At 35.5% G+C, this 24,877-nt stretch overlaps 1 protein-coding gene across 2 annotated transcripts; it reads left to right on the top strand.

The window, feature by feature from the left end:
* LOC142640464 (uncharacterized) lies at positions 1-23,231 on the top strand. Of its 2 annotated transcripts, none has more exons than XM_075814578.1 (17): positions 1-171; positions 256-319; positions 1,123-1,231; positions 1,384-1,446; positions 3,855-3,958; positions 6,709-6,775; positions 6,875-6,946; positions 7,409-7,570; positions 8,312-8,385; positions 8,468-8,565; positions 9,963-10,070; positions 12,975-13,072; positions 18,486-18,623; positions 19,368-19,415; positions 19,952-20,066; positions 22,285-22,385; positions 22,532-23,231. In XM_075814578.1, exons 1-17 carry the CDS (start codon positions 99-101, stop codon positions 22,616-22,618), a joined length of 1,581 nt encoding a protein of 526 aa, XP_075670693.1. In that variant the 5' UTR covers positions 1-98; the 3' UTR covers positions 22,619-23,231. The 2 variants fall into 2 exon arrangements, with proteins under 2 accessions (XP_075670693.1, XP_075670695.1); XM_075814580.1 differs by having other exon boundaries at positions 2-171; positions 8,471-8,565; positions 22,532-23,149.
* The last annotated feature ends 1,646 nt before the right edge of the window (positions 23,232-24,877 follow it).

Here is a 24,877-nt window from a genome sequence, read left to right as displayed (position 1 = left end):
TTTGCCTCAATCTAATCGATTCTCTGTCCCACTTCCACTCCCACTCCCACTCCCACACACACTGAAACTTGTTGAGAAAGCAAGCAAGCAATTCAGCCATGGAGGAAGAGTACTCGGTAGACGATCCAACTCATCTACTCCAAGAAGCTTCAGATTTCGCATTGTATCCTGGTACCCATTACCCATTACCCATTATTCTATTCTTCTTTCTTTGCCTTTCGATTCTTATTAACTATATATATTTATAATTTTCAGGTGCTCAAAACGATGCTTCAGCGAAGGACTTCCTTGACCGCTTCCCTCTTCCGGTCATAATAAAGTAACATTCATTCCACTTCAAATTTCTCCTCATATTTATTTGTATGTTTTTGTTGAATTAAAGTTGGCTATTCACTACTTCTGTTCTGTATATATATGTCTTTATGTATTATTGGGGGGGTTACATTACATCTCTCTCTGTGCTTAATTAATATACTCTCACTCGGATGTTGTTTACCAATCAATTCACAAACTCATGGTTCTTTTTAATATGTTTTCAAATTATTAAAACCTAGAACTTGAGCATATATATTATGAATGAATTTATTTTTAACGGCTTGAGCAAATATATATGAATATATAGACACATGAACACGCCCATGTATCCTGTTAATAATTTGGTAATGTAATATATAATTTTGAGTTCCAATTAGCTTAATTGGTGAAGTCTAAAACCAATCGGACCAATCTGTGTCTTGGCCTGATAATCGTATGGCTTGCAAATATATGTAATGCAGCGATATTTTTGTTTGGTAATTACAAAATCTATGAGGCATCTAGTTCGTTATTTTGTTCACTTGCCCCAATGATTTTGTTGTTTTTGTAAATCATTGTAATCCAATTCTAATATTGTAGTTTTTTGCTTCCTCAGAAATCTGTTTTATGGTTTCTTCTATAGTATGGTAGTACCTGTTGGCTGTTATGTTGTTGTAGTTGTTTTTATTTAACGAGGAAATGTTTATTAAAGTTGTCTTGTCTATGTTATAGTTTTCTTTTGACATTATTTTAGGATTTTAAAAAAGAAAAATATTTTAGAGTAGTTTGTTTTTTTCTTCATTTTGGTTTCATGTATTTCCCATGCAGTGCATTACAAACCAAAGGGGATGTGCCTGGTCTAGAGAATACTTTAGTTGCGTGTCTGGAAAGGATATTCAATACAAAATATGGTGCCTCTTTCATCCCCCAGTATATGGTACGTAATACACATTTTAAAAGTAGAATAACTGTGTTTCTGTCACTCATAATATAACTTGCTTCTTTAGACAGCACATTATGTTGAATAATCATATAGGGTGATTAGTTTGAGTTTGATTAGCGTTAACTGCTCTTTTGCTCTTTCTTCAGCTTTTTGTACAAGTTGGTCTGAAGGCTGATTCTCAAATAGTGAGGTCTTTAGCGTGTAAAACGGTATGTACTTGCACTATATATGCATCTCTGATTAACTCTCTTTGAAATTGCTGAAGAATATGCAATGTTTGAAACTTATGGCTTTAAATTTGCTATTTGTGTTGGTGGGAGTAGTTCAGTTTCTTTTGTTTTTTCGAAACATGTTTTTATCATTCACTGCATAAGTAACTACTTTAAAATCAAATATTCACCTTAAGTTTTATGCTACCAAGGGCAATATCTCTTCCCTCCTTTTGCTCTGTAATTATATCAATTGTCAGCGTTTTGTTCTTTTATTTGATTGTTTAATGAGCTCATTTGGCCTAGGCCATATGTGAGGCTGTGAAGCTGCTTGCAGTTTGAGTTGCCTAACTGAAGTGAAAGAGCCTCACGGACTTCTTTTGCTATCTTCTAAAAGGTGCCAAGATGATTAGGAACACTGTATGCCAATGGCAGAATAAGCATAGACAATTAAACACCCCCACCCCCCCCCCCCCTCCCACACACACACACACTTTTTCTTCTTCTTTTTTTCCTTAAAGAAGAAAGACAAGGGGTGCACCACATCAAACAAGAAGGGACAGCCATCTAGGTAATATTGTTGTGATGATGACCAAACTTTCCTTGCCAACATGCTAGAATGTCAACCACAGACTTTGGCAATACCTAGTAGAGACCAAACAACTTGAACACCATTGACCAAAGCTGGAATGCAATAGGACAATGCAATAAAAGATGATCTATTGATTCCCCACTGCCTTTACACATGTAAAACCAATCTAGAATCCATAGTTTTCTCTTGCGTAAGTTATCAATTGTCAATATTTTTCCCTAATGTAGCTGTTCAAACAAAGAATGCTACTAACATTTGGCTTCCAAATGCTCCTCCAAGGGAAGAACTGACCACTAACACCCATCAATGCCCAATAACAGCTACTCACCTCAAAACCCCTAGTCTTGGCATCTTTTGATTCATTGTATGGAGGCTTGTCATCTGTGATGTTTTGTTTTTAAATCTTTTGGTGTTTCTTTGGTCTTACTGGAAAATGTGAGAGATGTTTTGTTTGGGTGGGAGGAATTGGTTTGGAAAACACTCGTCTGATATTTGGAATTTGGTTCCACTATGTTTGGCGAGAGAGGAATAGGAGAGCATTTGCGGATATAGAATAACAAGGGACTTACGACCAGAAATTCTATTCCTTTGCTTATTGAATCTCTATCTTTTTGTATATAAATTTCTGTATTTTGTAATTCTTTAGGCTACTTCAAGTCTTTTTGTTCATGTTGGTAAGGTGCAATTTATAATGTGGAAGGTGTTGTCTCCTTTTAATTCAATATGCAATTTATATGATGTGTGTGTATTCACACACACACTTAATGGCCAGTTTGGATGGAGGGGGAGTAGAGAAGAGTTAGCCAGAAATTAGGCTAATTTCCAGCCAACTCTAATCTACTCCCCTCTTAAATTCCATCCAACTCTACTCTATTCCCCCTCTATCCAAATTGGCTATAAATGTGTGGTATACCATTGCTAATTGAGGTTATTGTGGTGTGTACTTGTGATCCCAAGAGCACTTGCTGCTTAGAAGAGATGTAACAACTTTAAAGAAAAAGAAAAAGAAAAAGAAGAGATGTAACAACTTTTTTATTTTGTTTTTTATTTATTTAAAGAAGAGATGTTACAACAATTAATAATTTTAAGTCTGTGAAGAAATTTTTGAGAGGTAATTTAGGATTTTGTATGAACTAGGAGGTTTATTTTTGATAGGTAGATAGTGGGAGAGGTGGGAGGTGGGGCTTGATCCACAGACATGGGACACCACAAAGAATCCCATTATCGTTGGGCTATCACTTGAACCCCTGGACTAGGAGGTTTATAAACATTATAGGAAGGCGAATCTGATTAGGAAGGCAAATCTGATTAATACCTTAAATTAATTACACATTTTCTGAGGGGTTCTTGGATAGAATAAACACTATATGTACAAAATAATTGCAACAATGTAGCTGGAAAGAAGAAAAATAAATCTGTACATTGAGATCTGTTTGTATTGAAAGAATTGAGATTATGCTAGAGTAGAACAAAAGGTTAACATGAGCATGGGCTGAAGGTGGGCAGGGATAAGATAGCCCATAATTTAATAGAAATTTTGTTGCACTTGAAGAAAATGGTAAAAGAAGTTTGTGAACTGTAACTTATTCGAAACAGTTAAAACCCTCTGTTGAGAGGATCTGGCTTAATACTCGTCCATTATAGATCGTCTTCTTTGTTCACACCTCTATGCCAGCTTTCCAGTTCCTGTCCATGCTTGAGCTGTGTTTGCACATTTTTGAGATTGCTAAATACTAGCGTTGAAGTTTTGTAAACATTAATGTACCTACTTATGCAAAGTTATTAAGTAATGCAAGTGGAAAAAACTTTTATGCAGGTTACATGCCTTTTGGAGCATTTTAATGACAATACTATTTCTCCTGCACGGCTAATAGTTGACCATGATGTATATCCTCTTTTGCTTGATTGCCTCCTAAATGGGTAGGAAATACTGCCTTTTACAATTGTGGTGCACACTAATTGTTATATATGCTTGAAATACTTGTTCAATTGCACTGTCTATGGGTAAGATATATAGCTTTTTGCAATTAAGGTGCACATTCAGTATTGAATATTCTTTCCCATTTGTATTTATCTTTAATTATTTCTTGTTTGAATTTATGTTAGTGTTGGTCCTCGTTGAGGTTGTTATTTACATGTCATTACATTTTCTCTTTGTTCTTGCCCTCTCTCTCTCTCTCTCTCTCACACACACACACACACACATACACATGTGGTTGACCCTTACTATCTATTGAGGATCATAGCAGACCCCATTTGGAATTAAGGCTTCTTGTTGTAACTATTGTGGTGCACACTAATTATTATATATACTTGAAATACTTGTTCAATTGCACTGTCTATGGGTAAGATATATAGCTTTTTGCAATTAAGGTGCACATTCAGTATTGAATATTCTTTCCCGTTTGTATTTATCTTTAATTATTTCTTGTTTGAATTTATGTTAGTGTTGGTCCTCGTTGAGGTTGTTATTTACATGTCATTACATTTTCTCTTTGTTCTTGCCCTCTCTCTCTCTCTCTCACACACACACACACACACACACACACACACACATGTGGTTGACCCTAACTATCTATTGAGGATCATAGCAGACCCCAAAAATTTGGAATTAAGGCTTCTTGTTGTAAGAGTCTAAAATAGATTAGTGGAAATACAAGGAGAGTCGAAAGATGTGATTCCAAATGAATTAGCTTAAGGGGGTGACCGCTATTGATGAAAAGATGAGGGAGAGTTGCTTGAGATGGTTTGGTCATGTTTAGAGGAGAGCAATTAATGTACCAATGAGAAAGAGTGAGTTGATTCAAGTTGGAGGAATGAAAAAGGTAGCAGAAGACAAAAAATAACAATAATAGAATTAGTAAAAAATTACATGTTAATTAAGGAAGTAATAGAGAGTATGATTTTGAATAGAATAGAGTGGCAGAAAAGAATACATGTGATTGGCCATGACTAGTCTGTTGAGGATGTATAGGCGTTTCCAAAATTTTGGAACTAAGTGCTGGTTTGGATAGCACGTTCACATCTACGTCTGTGACATTTTCGTGTTTTCATTTTTTTTTTTTAAAGACCAGCGCCTGGTGCACTGTTCATGGGACATGAACAGTGCACCAAGGCATATGAACAATAAAAAAGAGTGAACAGTAATTTTTTACACATTTAAAAATTATTTTGCTACAGTGTTTTTTAGTAAGATGAGATATGATTGAGATAGGAAAGGTAATGTAAAAGACAAAATCAAGGAAGATAATTCCTATGAGGAAGGAGAAGACCACCAGAATTGAAGCAACGAAATTTTCCTAGAACACAAAAATGAAGCATACTAAGATTCATGACATCCATATCAAAGTTTCCAACAGCCCTAAGAGTCTTCCTCTAAGTCGGCCTATCCAAGTATCTACTTGAATGAGTTAAATAAAATTGAACAAGTCTTTCAAGAATTTTGAGCTACTCAAGCTCCTATCCTTTTCCCCCATGTTCTACCTCATTTACTTGTGTTACCATTACCTGTGATACCTTGGATTGTGTGAATCAATTGGATTGGATTGTATGGGTATATGTTGTGTGGTGTATGTTGAGTCCCAAATTGGATGTGTACTAGGTAGATCTATGCTATATAAGCAGCTATGAAGAGCTCTAATTGTAACTTGACTAGTTCTTTTGTGGGGTGTAGTGCAGATGTGGTTAGTACTTTTCTTGGGTCATGACATTGCTAGCTTCAATATATGTTAAAAGTTCCAGTTTAATGCCTCCTTCAATCCCACTAATAACATTACTAACTTCAGTTTTAATGTCTATAGTGTAGACAAAAACCTAGTAGAATGGAGAAAATAATTTGGCCATTCTGGAATGTCAAAATATTCCCACAACCAATAGACCTAGATTGCTAGTATTGCAACATTAAAGGTTTCTTCAACTGAATTAGTTATGGTAAGTACACCTTGTGTGTGTTAAATTTTTTTATTGCAATTCAACCTATCCAGAGGCCCGTAGTCCCATTTATTGCACCTGGTAATTGAGAGTTGATGACAAGATTTAGCTCCAACATAAATATAGGCAAAAGCCCCCCCTTGATAGAAGACAATCATTTCTATCTAACAAGATTTATTTTTTGATTAGTAAAAAAATCTATCTTAACAAGATTTATTGCACCCAAACTTGCATGTTAATGTCCTAACACCCTCCAATAATGAACACATCACTTGCACAATTTGAAGGGAAATCATTGTGAATGTGATGTGTTTGTTGCTAGAGGGTATTATGGTCATCATTTTTCATGTGATGTGCTTGTTATTGAAGGGTATTACAGTCATTAACGTATGGGTTAGGACACATTTTTTCCAAAAAAAAGAAGATTTTTTTGTTAATTAGACAGAAAATACTATTTGGGGGGGGGGTTATAGTGCTTATTACGAAGACTTAAGGGTGGTCATTGCTACAGGGCAACATTGCAACTGCCCAATACTTAGGGGGGGAAAGTGCAATTTACCCATTAATATATTTTTGGAGCTACTTTTGTAGGGGGCATAAGATAAACCATCTCTTCTCAAAAGACTCCTTCACTTTCTATTTTTTATTAGGTATGGTCTGTCTGCATGCAATTGTCTGCTTTGCCCTTAAAAGTTATATATTGTATATAAACAAATTTGACAGTGGTTTATTTGATGTAGCAATGAACAAGTGGCGGCTGCATCAATGGATGCAATCAAGAAGTTAGCTGGCTTTCCTGAAGGGATGGTAGGGAAAAAAAGCTATGAAGCCAAATTTCATTGTATGGCATTACTTTAATAATCTGCCAAAATCTTCATCGCCATTTGTTACCTGAAATTTATGTAGGATATCATCTTCCCAGCTAATAACAATGAAGCTACGCATCTTGGAAATGTGGCAGCCCGATGTTCATCACTGGTATGGTACTTTTTTGAGTTTAAGTATAGTCATGGGACTCTAGCCTCTAACTAGCAGACAATGGCTAACTCTCTCTCTCTCTCCTTTTTTTTTTGGGGGGGGGGGGGGGTTGAAATTATGCAATTAACAAGTGTGTGAGGTAGGAACATGCTGCCAAAGTGAGTGTTAAATGTTTCTGCTATCATGTCTCAGCAGTTTATAATTTGGACACAGCCCTTTTTTTTTGAGAAATAGGGGGGGGCGGGTGGGCTGAGGACACAGATATTTTGTTAGTGCCTTTTGAGTTTCTGCTATTTTGTTAAATGTTTCTGCTATTATGTAATTTTTGTTTCTATCATGCCATATTTTGAGTTTATAAATGTCAATGAGTAATGCTGGCCACTGTCAATGTGTGCTATCTCTGAATCATGATTATTTTCTCAGTGCTGGTATTCTTCCTTCTCACTCTATTAAAATTTTCAGGGACGGGTTCGAGTTTTGGCATTAATAGTGAAGCTATTCTCTATTTCCAACTCTGTGGCATCCACCATTTACAATTCAAATCTGCTTAATTTGTTTGAGGCAGAAATCAACAATACAAATGATACCCTTGTGACATTAAGTGCTTTGGAGTTGTTGTATGAGGTTGGCTGCTGATTATCTTTTCATAGTCTCTCTCTCTCTCCCTCTCTCTCTGGGCACTTATTGACTTTCACTATGCCGGAACATTTTCTATTGATATATTGACCGGAAATGTCTCAAGTCTTAATTTCATATGTTTGCAGTATTAGTGCATAATTACGATGATTATGATTCTCTGCAAGCATATGAAGTTATGAACGCAAAATATATCAAGATGGAAGGATTACGGAAGTTATCTCCATTGTCCTAGGTGTGGTATATAGGAAATTAGATTGGAAAAATAGTTCTTTATTGTGCGCACTGAAATAATGTAAGAAATTAGAAATTGGAACTATGGAATCACCCATGCCATTGGCCATGCAACCAAAAGCGATGTGGAGTCAAGTCATACGAGACGTGTGAAAGCAATTTATGCTACCGATGTATTTAATTACATTGAAATACATTGTAACTAGATGTTGCTTTCACCTTGTTCAAAATTCCATTACCTTTCTATTGGAGTCGTTTTCCTGGAAGAATCTCAGTCTTTTATCTTAATGATTGAGGTTTCATTGGTTTCAAGTCAACTGAATTCTCTGTTATATTTGTTATTTATTACAAAAATTAAACATAAATGTGGCACTTCCTTTGTTGGCACTGATTGCCTACTGACTCTCTCCATTCTTCACTTAATGATCATCTTTGTTTCTTGAATTCTTACCTTATGCTTTTAAATGTCCTTATTATATGTACCCATGAATGAAGTTGGCAGAAATTCAGCATGGAACGGAGTTCTTGTCAAGAACCACCCTTCTTCATTTACTTTGTTCTATCATCAGGTGCATGTTTGAGAGCATATTCAATTATTGTATTTTTTGTTTGTTTGTTTATACTTGTGTTCACAAACTATTTTCGTGGCAGCAGCACATCAACCGAATCAATTTTAAGATCGAGGGCGATGATGATAAGTGGAAGGCTTCTGTCCAAGGAGAATATTTATACATTTACTGATGAATCTAGTAAGACTTCTAGTGTATCTGAAGTCACTGAATTTTTTTGCCTGAAGAAATTGCAGTTTTGCTTCTATTACCCATGTCCCAACCTTTCTAGATATGTGAAGAGGCATGGAATAACTACCATTTCTTTTTCCTCCTGAATATTAAATATACTGCAGCCTGGTTGTTATGGATTGCTACTCTTATCTATGATCTAGGCACTCTATGTGTTGCAGCTTCTGAAATGACAAAAAAAGTCGTTGGGCTCCTTGAAGAGCATTTGGCATTTGGCATTTGGCATTTGGAAGAGCAATTTTAAACCTAGTTGAGCACTGGCCTAACGCTTCCTACCATTTTGCTTTGATAGTTAACTGATGTAGGACCTCTAGAAATTCAGCACTAAAAATTTGGATCCTTGATAATTTCTTGAAGGGTTCTTGGATGGTTTTTGGTATTTTAGGGTTTGAGAAGGGTTAGGTAAAAAAAAAAAGGAATTTGAATGAATTTTGTGGGATCTGATGCTTGGGTTGGTGTTCAAACAGTAAATTGAACGAGGATCAAAGAAAGATAAACTGTAGGCAATGATAATTAGGAAGAATAAGGCAATCATACTCCGAAAGTTTAATGTAACCTGCTGGAATTTATGGAATTCAATTTTTATATCTAAATTTTATTGACTATATGGAAACCTTTATATGGGCTATTGCCAATACCTTAGAAAGATTAGCGCTCCTAAATTACCTTTTCATTGAAAGATTAGTACTCCTAGTAACAAAGAAAAGTAATTAAAAGTTCTAGACCAAATAGAAAAGGACTCAAAACATAAAATAAATTCATGGGCATCTGGTACAGCCTATTTCAGTGCATTCTGGAAAATTTGAAAATTAACAGATTGCCCTTATTCTTGTAAAACTTAATTAAGCTGATCCAGCAACTTTCTAACTTAAAGAAACATAATAATAAGATTCTATAATAACTATAGTAGCCCATGAAAGGTGCCCAGAAGGCCCTTTGGAACAATTACCATAAATTTTGGTTCTTTTGGTGTTTGATCTTGTCTTTAGCTCTTTGTTAGCTGCATCACAGCCAACCATGCAAAAGAGAGAGAATGGAAGGATATGATCGTCTGGAGGGTTGCTTGTTGCTTCAGTCTGGGTTTCAATTATTTTACTAGGGTCAGGACACATCATTGTTAAATTTCATTGCGTGTAGATACTTTCTTTGTTGGCCTGATGTGCGATTATTAACTAGAAGTTTTACTTTTTGTATTTTTTAATGATTAGACAAATTTTGTTCCATTAGACTATGTAAGATTACTTGAAGCTCCTTATTGTGATTAATTAACCTTGCAAAATACATAACTATTAATTGAAAGATTCCCAAGTGTTCTCTTATTATGGTAATTTTTCTTCTGAATTCAGGTGTTAAGATTGTGATTTCAGCCCTTGACAAAATACTTGAGTTGTCAGAAAGTCAAGATACCGATGAAAGTGAATCTGCACTAGAAGCATTGGGTCAAATAGGGTCATGTAAGTATGTCACTAATTGCTATTGGCTGAGTTGTATGTGTCATTTGTTCAGTTTTGTTTTGGTACATGAGTTGTATTTACCTACAAAAGAATACTGTTGTGTCTCTCATCTCTCTTCAATGTGCAAAGTTCACTAGCGTAAACATACATCTCTGTTTTTGTTCTGAGGCAAGAGGTTGTGTCCATGTCAGAGTGTGATCAGGGTGCAGCATTTGTGCCCATGAACATGCATACTGTGGTTGAAATTCTATAATCCTATCTGGTTATATACTTATATTTGACAACACCATCCTGATAGAAGATGGTATATTGAAACTGTATCTTGCCTTCTGTTTGACTTGTATTGAAAATTTTGATCTTTTCTCATGGCTGGCTGTGTTTCTCCAAATCAAACTCTCATCTGGCATTCATCCAGAGAAATTGGAATTAAGCATTATATATTAGGTCTTGTCAAGCGCGACAAAAGCATTTATGGTGAACAATCTGTAATTCTAAACTTATAGTTGAAAGTTATCTATGGTTTGCTAGTAAGTTCTATGTGTTTTATTACATTATTGGCCTATATAGACAACTTAAGCTTGTGGAACAAGTGGTTACTATCACTTATCAGTCTTGTTTGCCTCAAAGGTTGTTTTGAATGGTGGGAACCCCCACTTGTCTGTTTTTGTTTTGGGCCTGCCTCTAAGGTGATGTGTTAGTTTCTGCTTGACATACATTGTTCACCCACTTCCTCACTGCTTAAGCTTTTGCAGGAGATGATTTTTGACTTGGTTGCTTGGAGTAATTTGGCAAACTAAACATTTAATACACTTTTCTAAAAAAAAAAAAAATCAATTCACAAGTGAGACATCATGTCTATTGTAGTATGTAGACTGTAGTTTTCTAATATTGATGTGTAGTAGGAATATAGCTTTGGGTTCTACAATATGCAGTCACATGATCTATTTTGTGAGTGAATGGTGCAGTTTCCTTCGATGTTAGCTTTTCTGAAATCATTCTGATTCCTCAACAAGATTTACTTATGTCTATTAAGTTAGGGTTTTCCCTTATGACTGCACAGATTTGTGATGACTTTTTGCACAGACCTTGCAGTAAATCTTAATTGAAATGGTTAAATTTCCTGAGTTGAGGGACAACTTATCCTCCTTGCTCTGTATCTTATGTGAACATTTTCAATAATAGTCTTTGTTCCAGTTGCTTGTTTTTTCACACACTTTTGTGCAATATTTAATTATGCAAATTTAATATCTGCTTCTTTTTGATGCTTTCAGTAATCCAAGGAGCTGTACTGCTACCGCAGCTTGAGGTTATGTGGTAGATAATTATTGATATGGTTACTTGAGTGTAGTATGGTAAAGTAAACATTCAAGATGCAAGTGAGACATCAATGTCTATTAGAGTATATCAGTTTTCTAAGATTGACATGTGTAGTAGGAATATAGCTTTTACAAGGGTTCTACAATAGGAGTGAGTCAATTATGTACATTATCAGTTGGTATGGTTGGTACTTTCCGTGCCGGTACCCAGGCCAGTACAGAAATGTGGCTGTTTCGTGCTGCTCCAAATACCGGTCCATACCGGGTCCATTTGGTGATATTGGAGAAATTTTTAGATTTTGGTTGGTTAATGCATAACGGGCTGATACAAAATAAACTGGTTTCTTTGCAAATTTCTGAGACAAGGAGAGAGTGTTCTTGTAATATTGCCCTTGAAAAGATGCAGAAACCCCCTTTTCTTTTGGCCCTCCTTCATTCTCCTCAAGCTCCCAGCCTTCATTCTCTCTTTGCCTCTCACTGGTTGCCTGTGTGATGAAAACAATGCCACCCACAGCCTCTGGTTCTGTTGCTGTAACGCCACTCACAGTCAGACCCACACTTGCCACTTTGTTTTTGATTTGGCGTCTCCGTTTAAAAGTCATAACTGAATTTCTTCTTTTATTTTATTTTATTTTTTGATTTGATGAAATCCTAATCTAGATTCTAGATAATTATCTTGGTGGGTGTGGCTAATATCTAGCCATGCGATCTTATGATGGGTGTGGCTAACATTTTGCCATGCATGACCAATTTATTGTCCTTTTTTTATGGTCAATTGCTGTGGTTTGAAATTTTTGTGCTTATTAGTTGTCAAATGGGCCAGGACATAGGCTTAAAAATAATTGGAATCTTGGCTTACATTTTAAAATTGGGTAGGGCTCCTGGACTCTGATTAAATATAGATTTATATATATCGCGGTAACCCCAAAACAGTTCACTTGTAGTAAACAGTATTGAAATATCTCATTCCCTTGACCAAACTGAAATGGTATCCACTATGATATTGACTACTTTGATATGCAGTCACATGGTCTATTTTGTGAGTGAAATGGTGCAGTTTCTTATGTAAGCATTTCTGAAAATTTTCTCATTCCTCAATAAGATTTACTTGTGTGCATCTGAATCTACTTAGTTAGGATTTTCCCTTATGACTGCACAGATTTGTGATGACTTTTTGCATATACCTTGCAGTAAATCTTCATTAAAATAGTTAAATATCCCAAGTTTCAGAGTTTCTTATTATTTATGGGCATGAGGATAAACTGCTTAGCTTGTCTGGGGTGAAAAGCTCTTGAATTACCCGGTAACTGGTTTTGGTGGGTGGGGTCAGTTCCAACAGGAGTTTGATTAACTGTGAGGATTGTTGTACAGTATGCTCTGTGACTTGTAACTAATTTGAGTGAAGTTCTCTTATGTTATCAAAAAAAAAAAAATGTTGGGGATGAGAGACAACTCATCCTCCTTGTTCTTTATCTCCATGTCAATAATTCTCTTTGATAAGTTCTTGCTTTTGTCTCAAACATCTTTTGTGCCATCTTTTAATATGCATTATGCAAATTTAATATTTGCTTTTTTGTAATGCTTTTAGTGATCGAAGGAGCTGTTTTGCTACTCTCAAGTTCACCGCCTGCTGCAAGACATGTTATTGATGCTGCTTTCGATCGGCAAGGACATGGCAAACAGCTGGTGAACATGCAGATCCTTTCACATTATCTTTGTATTTTTTGGTTAAATCTCCTCTTTTTATTTTTAATTTTTAATGCTGCTTATCACTTTTTGATTTGGTTCTAGAAGTAATATATTTTAAGACAAGCAGAAGTTAGAGTGCAAAAAGTTAGTTATTACTTATTAGTTGGTTGAGCAACCTTTTGACCTCTCTTTCTCTCTTTGATAAATTGATAATAGAGGGTGGGAGGATTTGAACCCTAAACATCTTTGTTGGAAACATCAGGTGATAGTTGAGCTACAAGGATCTTGTTCTTTGGCCTATCATTGGCAGAGACATTGTAAAAACTTCTTTATAACTGGGGCAATGCCAGCATTCTGAACCAGTCAATTCTTTAATACTCTCACTTACAAACCCCGAATTTGCAACTGGTCAATTCTTTAATACTCACTTACAAACCCCGCACTTACAACCAGTCAATTCTTTAATTCTCTCACTTACAAACCCCGCCATTTCTAAAAACCTTAACACCATCCATTCCTTAGCAACACACGAAGGTTGACTTAATGTCAAGCTTTGTTTAAGATTTGTGTGACACAACCTTCTCTAAGGTGCGATACCTAAAAGTTTATTGTTTTTCTTTTCCATTCTTAAAATTCCCAGCAACTTTAAACCTTGCAAACACATTTTTTTGATAAGTAATAAAAAATATATTAAAAAAAGAAGAAGAGAAGTGTCACTTGAGTATACATCAGGGACAAAATACAACTCAAGCACATAAAGTACAAAAGTCCATAGAACCATGAACTGAAAAGAAAGAACGAAAAACTAACACTACAACCTAGTCCAAAAGAATCTTACAAAAGAAGGATTTATGGCCTGTTTGGTAAAGTAGTTCAAACAACAGCTTTCAGTTTAAACATTGAAAACTGTGAGCAAAAAAAAAAAAAAAAAAAACGCGTTTGGTAAGGGATTTCATTTAGGAGTGTTTGAGTTATGTTTTTCATTTTAGGGTGTTTAAACACTGAATTTAGAGAACTCTTACTAGATTTTAGTTTTCAAATAATATTACTTAATGACACTTTTGTAAATATTTAGAAAAGCATGGGACCGACTTGATAAGACTTAATATAACTATAACTATAACTCTCTTTCTCTCTCTCTCTCTCACATGCACACCTCATCTTTTTCTTTTTTTTGATAAATAACGGAATTGTATTAATCAAAAGTCTAGGTACATCGGGGTGTACATGGATAACAGTACATCAAACATAAATTACAAAGATCAAGCATTTCTAAAAAATTAGAACAAGGGAAAAGATTGAAGGAAGAACTCCACTCCAGCAAGGTGTAAAGAAGAAGAGATTTAAATTTTGAAATAGGCTGTTCCTTCCCTTTGAAACATCTTGAGTTCCGTTCTTGCCAAATACACCATAGGACGCAATGAGGGACAGCCCTCCATAAATCAATGCTCCGATGCCCAACGAAGGAACCTTGCCAACTCGAAAATAAATCAGACACCATGCAGCATAACCCATAGAAGACCAAATAGAGTCCACACCATAGACCATAATTCATAAGCAATAGGACAATGAAGAAGAAGATGATTCACTGATTTCCCACTCTTTTTACATATATAGCATCAATTGACAAATTCAACACCCTTATACCATAAATTCTCAATAATCAAAATCTTACCTAATGTGGCAGTCCAAGAGAAGAAAGCAACTCGGGGAGGGACCTTTGAACGCCACACAGGTTTCCAAGGGAAAGAAATGTCAGGAGTAGAGGAAAGGGAGAGATAGTACTCATTCTCTTTAAAATTCTTATTCCTTGCCAGTTCCAACATAGGTTGTCTTGACCTTCACCATTAAGGGGCATAGAATTGATAAAATCCAGAAAAGTGTAAAAATGTTCTATTTCCCAATCTTGGGGACCTTTGGAAAAAAGAAGATCCTTGTGAAGCCTTTGGTTAGGAAAGTACATAACATTTGCAATAGAAGACTCCTTATTACAACTAATGTTATAGAGTTTAGAAAAGCCTCTTAGAGAGTATAGCTCCCACACCACACATGATGCTAAAATTTAATTCTGTTACCAAGACCAACTTCGAACTAAATGGATTTTGAAAAGGCTAGCCAGCCTTGTCTTATGGTTTTCCAAAGACTAACACCATAAGGATTAGAGACTTGTTTTGTACACCAACCTCCCCAATCATTCCCATATTTAGTCTCAATAACCTGCCTCCAGAGATGGGTTGTCTCTCTTCCATATCTCCACAACCATTTCTCCAACAAAGCTTGATTGAAGGTTCTCAAATTTCTAATGCCCAAACCGCTGGACTGCAAAGGAGAACAAACCTGGGCACATTTTACTAGACGGAATTTAGGGGACTTATCTATCCCACCCATAAAAAATTCCTTTGAAGCCTCTCAATACGAATAGCAACATCCACTGGAATAGGGAAGAGAGATAGGGAATAAGTTGGCAAACTTCAGAGAGTGCTTTTGATTAAGGTAATCTTACCACCTTTTGATAAATATAATTGCTTCCAACTCATTAATCTTCGCTCCATTCTTTCTAGAATAGAGTTCCAAATCACCCTATCCTTGAATTTAGCACCCAAAGGCAGTCCCAAGTAAGTCATTGGCAAAGATGATTGTCTACAGCCCAGCAATGCCACAAGCTACCCCACATTAGACACCTCTCCAACTGAAATTAATTCTGACTTAGCCAGGTTAATGTGCAACCTTGACACTGCCTCAAAAGAGGATAAAATCTCCCGCAAATATTCAATTTGACTTGTTTAAGCATCACAGAAAATTAAAGTGTTATCCGCAAAGAGTAGATGGGCCACCATGAGGGGGTTATTAGACCTGGTACCAATAGTGAAACCCCCCAAGATGTGTCCAGCTAGAATCGCACCATCCAACAAGTGGTTTAATGCCTTCGTAACAATAGCAAATAAGAGCGGAGAGGATCTCCTTGGCGCAGCCCCCTAGAGCTCCCAAAGAAATCCTTAGGGGAGCCATTTATCAGAATAGAAAATCTCACTGCGGAGATACAAAACAAAATCCACTTCCTCCATTTCTTAGAGAATCCATAGCGCTACAACATATACATAAGAAAATCCCAACTGACATGATCAAAAGCTTTCTCCACATCTAACTTACATAAAACCCTAGGTATACCTACCTTGAGCCTACTATCCAAACACTCATTAGCAATTAAGACAGAATCTAGGATTTGTTTATCTAGAACAAAAGCATTTTGAGACTTAGAGATAATCCCAGTAATCACCCTTCTCAACCTATTAGCCGGCAACTTGGAAATGAATTTATAAATACTGCCCACTAGACTAATGGGTCTAAAGTCTCTCACATTAACATCATCTACTTTCTTTGGAATGAGAGCAAGGAAAGTTGCATTAAGGCTTTTCTCAAAGACAGCTTGTGAATGAAAGTTTGCAAGAACCTCCATAATTTCAAGTTTTAAAAAAAGTCCCAACAAGCCTTAAAGAAAGCCATCGAGAAACCATCTAGTCCTGGAGATTTATCGCCATTACAACCTTGGATGACACCGTATACCTCCTCTTCCTCAAATGGTCTATCTAATCAAGCAGCCTCCTCCTCAGAAATCCTAGAGAATTCCACTTCATCTAGCACAGGGCTTTGGCCCTCATTTTTAGAGCACAATTGTTTGTAGAAATGAGAGATGCAAGCTGATATTGAATTTGGATCCGATGTCAATTCACCTTCCACCAAAAGATTGTCTATGGTACTAAACCTTCTATGGGAGTTTGCTGTTCTATGAAAGAACTTAGTGATTCTATCCCCCTCATGGATCCAAAGGGCCCTAGATTTCTGCCTCGAACATATTTCAACCATAAGAGTTACCTTTTCAAGATCAATGCGAAGCCGTTCTTTTTCCAAAGTCTCATCATTTGATAGAGGACGACTATCTTCCAGCAACTCAAGATGTGGTTTAAGGATAAGAAAAGGTGGTCTACAAATCAAAAGAGAATGGATAAGAAGGTGGTCTACTAATTCCCCATTTCTTTCTCACATACAACACCAATCTAAAATCCATATCTTCCGTTCTGAAGATTATCAATTGTCAAAATATTCCCAAAGATGCAATCCAGACAAAAAAAAAAAAATTCTAGGAGGCACCTTAGGCTTCCAAATATTTTAAACCCTAAAATCCAAAACTTCAGAACCTTAAACCACCCTTTCATCAATTAGCCCCAAATACCCCATAAAGTGCCTAAATACTGTTCCTAAATCCTAGTTTTCTTTTTACTAATAAAAATCTTGTATTACTAATTATATTTCAGTCATTTTCCTACCAAAACCTAGCCATAAATCCTCAAAATCCAAGATGTCTAGAATTGCCATAATTTGACTTTGTTCCCTTTGTCCTACGTCACTCTCACTCAATTTTCTCTCTCTTACTTGATCTGCGCTCCAGTGACTTAGTTCAACTCTCATAGAAAGCTCATTGGTGCTGCTCAAAGTCCATCAGCCTCTGTCCAAGCCACTTTCACCACCATCAGCTTTTTTGACACAAAATTTGAGCAGGGATTGGGACATACTGCTGCTCACCCTCAATTTTTCTCTTAAGACATTATCCATATGAGTCGAGAGACTGAGAAAGAGAGTGGCTTGGCCGGCAATGATGGGTCTTTCTTTGTGTCTAACAGAGGGAGCTTTGGGGTTGGGGTCAATGTGTCAAACTATATATGCCTAATATATTTTATAATCAAATTCATTGTTTACTATTAAATTTTTTATACTTATAATTTGTTTTTAAAACCTAAAATAAACACAACTTTGCATAGTATATAAAATACAACTATATATATATATATATATATTCTTTTTTTCATTTATTAATTAATTAATGGTGTGTTCACACCATGTGTTATCATAATTTTTCAAGAATTTCCCTGTCACTGTGTATCGCATCATGTCCGTGTGTCTTAGATATGAACTTTATGCCCCCCCCCCCCCCCCTCCCAAAGTGATGTGACATTAATTTAGGCAATCCAGTTGTAGGATAATTTCAATTGCTTCTCTATCAAGATTTTTGCTATATCCATGCTTAAAATCCTGTAATTTATTATAGACTGGTACCCATCAGAAAAAAAGGGTAGACCAAAAACAAAATGGGAAAGAAAAGAAAGAGAAATGGGGAAGAGAGACGAAAAGAAAAAAAGAAACTGAGATTTAACATGTAGAATTGTATTATCTCATTGAATTTTGGTCGTAGAGCAGAGAATAGGATATAACATTTATCCCCAGCATTATGGCCTAAAATGCTTACAACTTGTGTAACAAGAAATCCTATTTTTAGAATTTTGAGCAAATCTTGTACTTGACACATTCTAGGCTTCTTCTATAATTCTGAAATATTCTTAAATGACAAACACAGTCTGCACTGCATGCTCTTGGAAACATAGCAGGAGAATCAAGACCAGAAAATAAAATTTTACTACATGGAGATGCAGAAGAAAGCTTGCGACGCTTAATGTATATAACAGCATCCAAGAGTTCAAAGCTGACACCATCTGTAAGTATTTTCTTTCTAATATTCTGTTCATATCTTCCGTTCATATCATTTCAATCATTGGTGTGCGTGTATATATATATATATATATATATATAGATATTATTTTTATTGGAACAACATTGGGAGATATTGATAAACTAGCACTTGTTCCAAAAGCTTAAATTTTTAGAAGCGATGAATTTAATCATTGAATTATTATTCCAACACTCCCCTCATGTATGGTCTCAAAATCTCCCTTTGTAAGTGGGGCTTAACAAGGAAAATTTTTTAGTCTTTAAACATAAGGTAGAATGGAGACAGGGTTTGAACTTAGTACCACTTGATCTGATATTATGATAAACTCTCACTTGTGCCAAAAGCTTAAATCCTTAGGAGAGTGTGATTATAATCATTTGACTATTCCTTCGATATGAGGGAAAAGTCAAGGAAAAAAAATTCACTTAGATATCCTTCTTTCCATTATGGGGAAAGGCCAGGAAAAAAAAAAGGTCACTCTCTTCCATCGAAGTTCACCGGGTAAAAGCATGTCACAGTCAACCTTCATAGTTAGTCAAGGGTCCTGAGGTTTGTGTTTCAATCCTGTTGCATGAATTCAACTGTACTTTTCCCCTTACGCACTCACTTTGATTGCACTTCCTCAGATTTTTGTTTGGGAACACGGTCATTTGGATTCCTTTTCATTTTTCACTTGCCTGATTATTAAAATGTACACAAGTCTTACCAATTTGTTGGTTCTATTGGCAGGGCCTTTTGGTTTCAGTTCTTCAACAGGATTCAGAAATTCGTTTGGCGGTGAGAATTTTATACATTTGAGCTATGGTTTTCTTCCCTTACTGTAGCTAAAGATATGAAATTTTACAGGGCTGATGTACAATAAAGGTTTTCTTTTCAAAGTAATTAGTTGTAGTGACCCCTTCAGGTGTCAAGGTACCATTCCATAAATTATTAGTGCTACAAAACAAAAATGAATTGACCTTGGTTTTCTTAAATCATTTAACTTTATTTCTGTCATTCAATCTACCTGCTTATAGGCCTGGTTGTGGTTATGTACTACTTATGTTTAAGGGAAGGTTCTTTCAATTGAAATCATCATGTTGAATATCAATGTTTTCTTCTTTCTGCTAGATCTATGGTATTTTACCTTTTTGGACACAATCTATTTTGATATTGTGGATGAGGATCGTAGGTAAACAACATCAAGTTACAACTTTATTACAAAATAATGAGTAATGACCCTTAAGTGAAGTACTGTATTTTGGTGTTTGTACTTGCTAGCGACCCTCTATCAGAGAAATATGAGGTTATCTTTTGCATACAAATATTTTCAGGGTTATAGGGTGATAACTGGTATGGTGGCTCGGCTGTGGTTCCTGATGGAAATTTGCTCAAAACAAGAGATTATAAATATAGTGACTGACGCAAGTACTGAAACCACAAAAATAGGTCGATTTTCTTGCCTCTGTTTATAATCTTTCTTAAATCATCACATTGTATGTTTATATTAACATTATCTTTGCATGCTGCTGCAATCAATTATTTCTTAACAATAACAATAAAAAATATAAGTTACATATAATTGTTTTGTCATCTCAACTAGTTATTGAAATTGATATCTGACATGGTTAATTGAAAGAGACTCCAGTTTTTGAAGGACTACAAACCAGTTTGGAGAAGATTCTTCCAAACTGTTAGTTGGCATCATCTTAATTAGCCAGTAGAGAGAGAAAAGATTGGAGGGCTGGGAACGGAGGAAAGAGAATGGGTTGGGGGGCTGAGGCCAGAGGAGAGAAGGGTTTTTTTAGTAGAGAAGAGGAGAGTAAAAGTTTTTAAGTTGCAATGGGTCTGATGGTGATAAATTGTTTTAAAAAAGTCATTTGGGATGCGCATGACCAGGACACTTGTCTAATTAGGAGGATTTTCCATCTAGCCGTTTGGGGGAGATTCCTCCAAATTGATTTGTAGCTAAACTTTTTCCTTTCTTGAATGAGTATTAATGGTTGAAAATGAGACTACTTTCAACGAGAAGGACCAGTTAAGTGGAGGGTGTTTGACTTTTGGTTGTGTAATGGCTTTTGTTTGGGCTTTGATGACAAAGGAATTTGATAGGGAGTTTGAATTCTTTTATCTTCAGATTCTGAGGTGGTTTGATCCTAGAAATTTCATGTTTCATTGTGGGATGCTGCAAGTGTAGCAGATTGCTTGGTTTTTTGTGAAAGGTTGATGTTTGCAAGAGAGCAAAGAGCTTAAACTGATAGATGTTCTGATGGTGGTGCTACAGTCATGGGGGGCCATGTGTGGTTCTGGATTCATCTGGACATGGAAGTATAGTCCAACTTAATGGCCTAGCAGTACATTTAAATAAAAGAGGGGGAAAAAAAAAAACTTAATGGGGATTGCATGAGATGGAAAGGTATTTGGGGAGTTAAGGCTCATTGGTGAGTCTCATTTTTTTTCTTGGACTGCAGCTTCGGGTAAGATATTCACTGGTGACAATTTGAGGAAAAAAGGTTTTGCTTTTGTTGACTGGTGTGTTATGCATTGTTGTTGTGGAGAGACAATGGATCATTTATTGCTTCATTGTAAGAATGCTCATTAGTTGTAGCGTTTTGTCTTTATATCCTCTGGAGTTTCTGGGTCTTATCAAGAATGGTACCAAATCTTCTTTTTGGTTGGAGGAGTTGATTGGGAAGCACTAGTCAAACATTTGGAATTTAGTTTTGTTATGCTTGATATGGTGTCTATGGGGGGAGCGTAATAGACGTACTTTTGAGGATGTGAATAGTTTTGGAGACCATTTGCTTGCTTCTTTAGTGGTTATCTGTTTGATTGGTCTCAGGTTAGGGGAGTCCCATCTAATGATTCCCTCCCTTTGTTCATTAGTTGTCTTCTCTCTTGTATCTAATTTTCTGTTCTTGTCTTTTTCTTGCTTGTACTATTTGACTTCTTTGTGCTCTTCTTGCATAAAGTAGTATTTTTGATATAGACTTATCTTACTTATCAATATAATATATATATATATATATATATATATATATATGTATATATATATGTATATATATAAATTTGATTAGTAAGTTACACATGCACTAGTGGGTTTTGAACCCAAAGTGGAGTCCAAGAATCTTAATTTCAAATGAGGCATTCCTAGACTTTTTTTGGGGTAATTTTGTTATGGTACTATGGTTATGTTTTGTTGGGTTTTTCAGGCTTTTCTGTTTGGTGTACCTCATTCTTTTGTCTCTTCTACCAGGATTCTTTCGTTTTATATTTTTTCTTGCATAGTTTTGGCTTTCCAACTATTACGGCTTAAGGAAAAGAAAAAAAGAAAAAAGTAAAAGCTGTTCTATAATGGTTTGCTCAAATATGGAATTATAAGAAATATAAGTAAAACCAAAGTCTGTAACTATTTCAGTATTAAAATCCATGAGAACCGTCATTTACTTGACTTGTGTGTGCGTAGATACTTGAATCAATTGTCTTATTTCTTTTTCATTATTTGAAGTTCCTGTACACTTTATGCATTTCTTGAACTTTAGCTACTCTCAGTTATTTGATTTCTGGTTTCTTTTTGTCCTGGTGAAAAACAAAGAGGATCACTCTTATTTAAGAATCTTTGTTCCAACTATGTTTTCCAGTAACAAAATGAAGGGTATATTTTCAGGCATGGAAGCAAGATATAAATGCTGCCAATCAATCCACAAGGCTTTTGTGTCCTCAAGTAAACTTCTCAATGATCCTGCTCTTGCTGGACTAGCGGCAAAGGTTAGATTTTTTTTTTTTTTGGGGGGGGGGGGGGGGGGGGGGGGGTAGAAAAACCAACCAGTTACTTTTGAAAATGCGAGAAACAGTTAAGGTTGCCAAGTCCTGTTGTGTATTTTGGGTGGTGACGATACTGTTTCCTATTGCAGTTGCAGGAAGCTGTTAGAAGGGGTCCATATCTTGCCAGAAAGCATGTTGAAGCTCAACCTGTAGTAGTGACAGCTGACAGATTTTAGATAATTCAGCTACTGTGAGCTGATCAATTTTCCATGACTCTTCTTTTTAAAAATTCCTTTGCCAACCTCGGTGTACACAAGAACTATGTCATTTCAGTTTGATGATGACATAAAAGTATAGGACCTTGTAAATATACTTGACTCTTCGCTGTTGGTTTGTCATGTCATGGGGCTATAGTTTCTACTTGCCAAATGAAAAAGGGGCTATAGTTTCATAGAAATGCCTGCCAAACAAATTGCAAGCGTACCTTAACATGAATGTGACTGGAAGGGCCGAAAAAAGCCTTGTAATACTAATGCTTGATACATATGAACTTCTGGTATCAAGCCATGTGAGATTAAATGACTTCTTAATGCTTCACATGGCATCAAGGACTCACTGTGTGAGTTCAGAAAAGCTGAATTGCGAGAGCTATGGGTCCGTATTATTCACTCTCTGCCATTGCTTCCTACATCCAAATACAAAATGATCTAATGGAAAATTATATTATGAGACATGGGTAGGTCTCATGAGATACATTGTCGTCCAAATGGAACACATTGGCATGCTATTTCAGCATCTTTTTCCAGTTGTCAACTTAACTGCAACTGCAACTCATGTACATATTTACTACGTGTGCATGTTTATACTGCCTTCAATTATAACTTGTATGCATATTTATACTACGAGTATTGAACCGCATAACATAGAATTGTCACAGATGAAAACTATCTGCCATTAATGATGGAGATGTTCTAGTAAATTGTTCGATGGAATTTTCTGTTGATATTATGCCCTCTCCAAGGATTTATGTTGTACTACCAATACTTGGCCTTTTTTGCCAAATAGTATAATTTTATGAAAAAATTAGGAAAAAAGCACCGGGTTAAACTTATTTAGTTATGTAGCATATTTTTTGGAATTTGAGTTTGTTAAACTCAAGTTTCATTAGTTCCAATGAAACTTGAGTTTATGAAAGTCAAGTTCCAAGCATTGAGGCGATCTACTTGGAGCTCGAGTTTGACAAACTTGAGCTTCATTGGAACTTGAGTTTGGCAAACTCGAGTTCCAAAATACGTGCTACATAATTAAATAAGTTTGACCATGTGCTATTTAGCAAATTTTTCCAAAAATTACGCTATTTAGAAAACTAGTGGATATTCTGCGCGATGCGCGGTGCATTTTATAATTTTAGCAAAAAATTATTTATGATCCATTGATTTCATGAATACTATTATTGGTTGTCATAAATAAACTATAAAGTTTTTTAGTAAAACAAAATTGAAACTAAATAAATTGGGGGAAAATTATTGTAATTCATGCAACTAACAAATGTCACCATATTACGTTCACATTGTCACCTACAACTCTGGTGGTTTTTAGGTGTCTTTCTTGTATGATTTATGCTTTATAAATAGATTTTATAGTGTTAATTTTTATATTTCTTGTACTATTAAGGTCTCTATCTCCACTTTATTAACACCTATAATTTTTATGTCAGTGAAAGTAGTTTCTTTTTTAGTTTCAGAATTGATATGAGATAAAATTAAGGTCCATTAATATATATATATATATTATACAAGATAGAATTTCTACTCTAGCATAATCTAAGTGTATATGTGTGTGAAGCTCTCAACTTGAACTTCAGCCCTTGTTCCTCACACCCTACAAGCATTTATACTTGTAGAGTGACCACTGCATCAAGAGTACGCGTCGATATGCCCATTAATATTTTAATTAAACAAAAGTTTGATTTTCTAAGACCTTAATTATAATAGGGTGAAAATTGAAAGAATGATATCTTAATCAATTAGCTATAAAAATTGCTAGAATACAACAACAAAAACAATAATGCCATAATGACGCAATAACTTTACAATTTAACCTCCAAATTTTAATTGAACTAAAAGCAGCCAAAACACAAAATATACTACAAACCTTACCAAGTATATGCATCATATAGAAAACCCAAAATCTAAATTAGCACATAATATGGAAAAACCATCCTAACCACATTACAAAGCTACATCAGTAAAAACATATATATATAAAATCTAAACAAAATATTAAAGACGAACATAATATTTTGGAAGGGGAGAGAAATTGAGGAAGTTTGATTTTTAAGTCTAAAGGAAATGGAGATTTATATTTAACAAATGTGGAGACAAATAATTATATTACTCAATATTCATTGAATTTGAATCTTGCAATTTTGCATTGAAGTTAGTCTTATGTATAAAGTTGAAAAGTTTTCTTAATTCCAATCTTTCCCATGACCT

Source organism: Castanea sativa, chromosome 6 (assembly GCF_040712315.1).
Source record: "Castanea sativa cultivar Marrone di Chiusa Pesio chromosome 6, ASM4071231v1".
Classification (NCBI taxonomy): Eukaryota; Viridiplantae; Streptophyta; class Magnoliopsida; order Fagales; family Fagaceae; genus Castanea; species Castanea sativa.
This window is presented reverse-complemented; position numbering and strand designations above follow the sequence as displayed.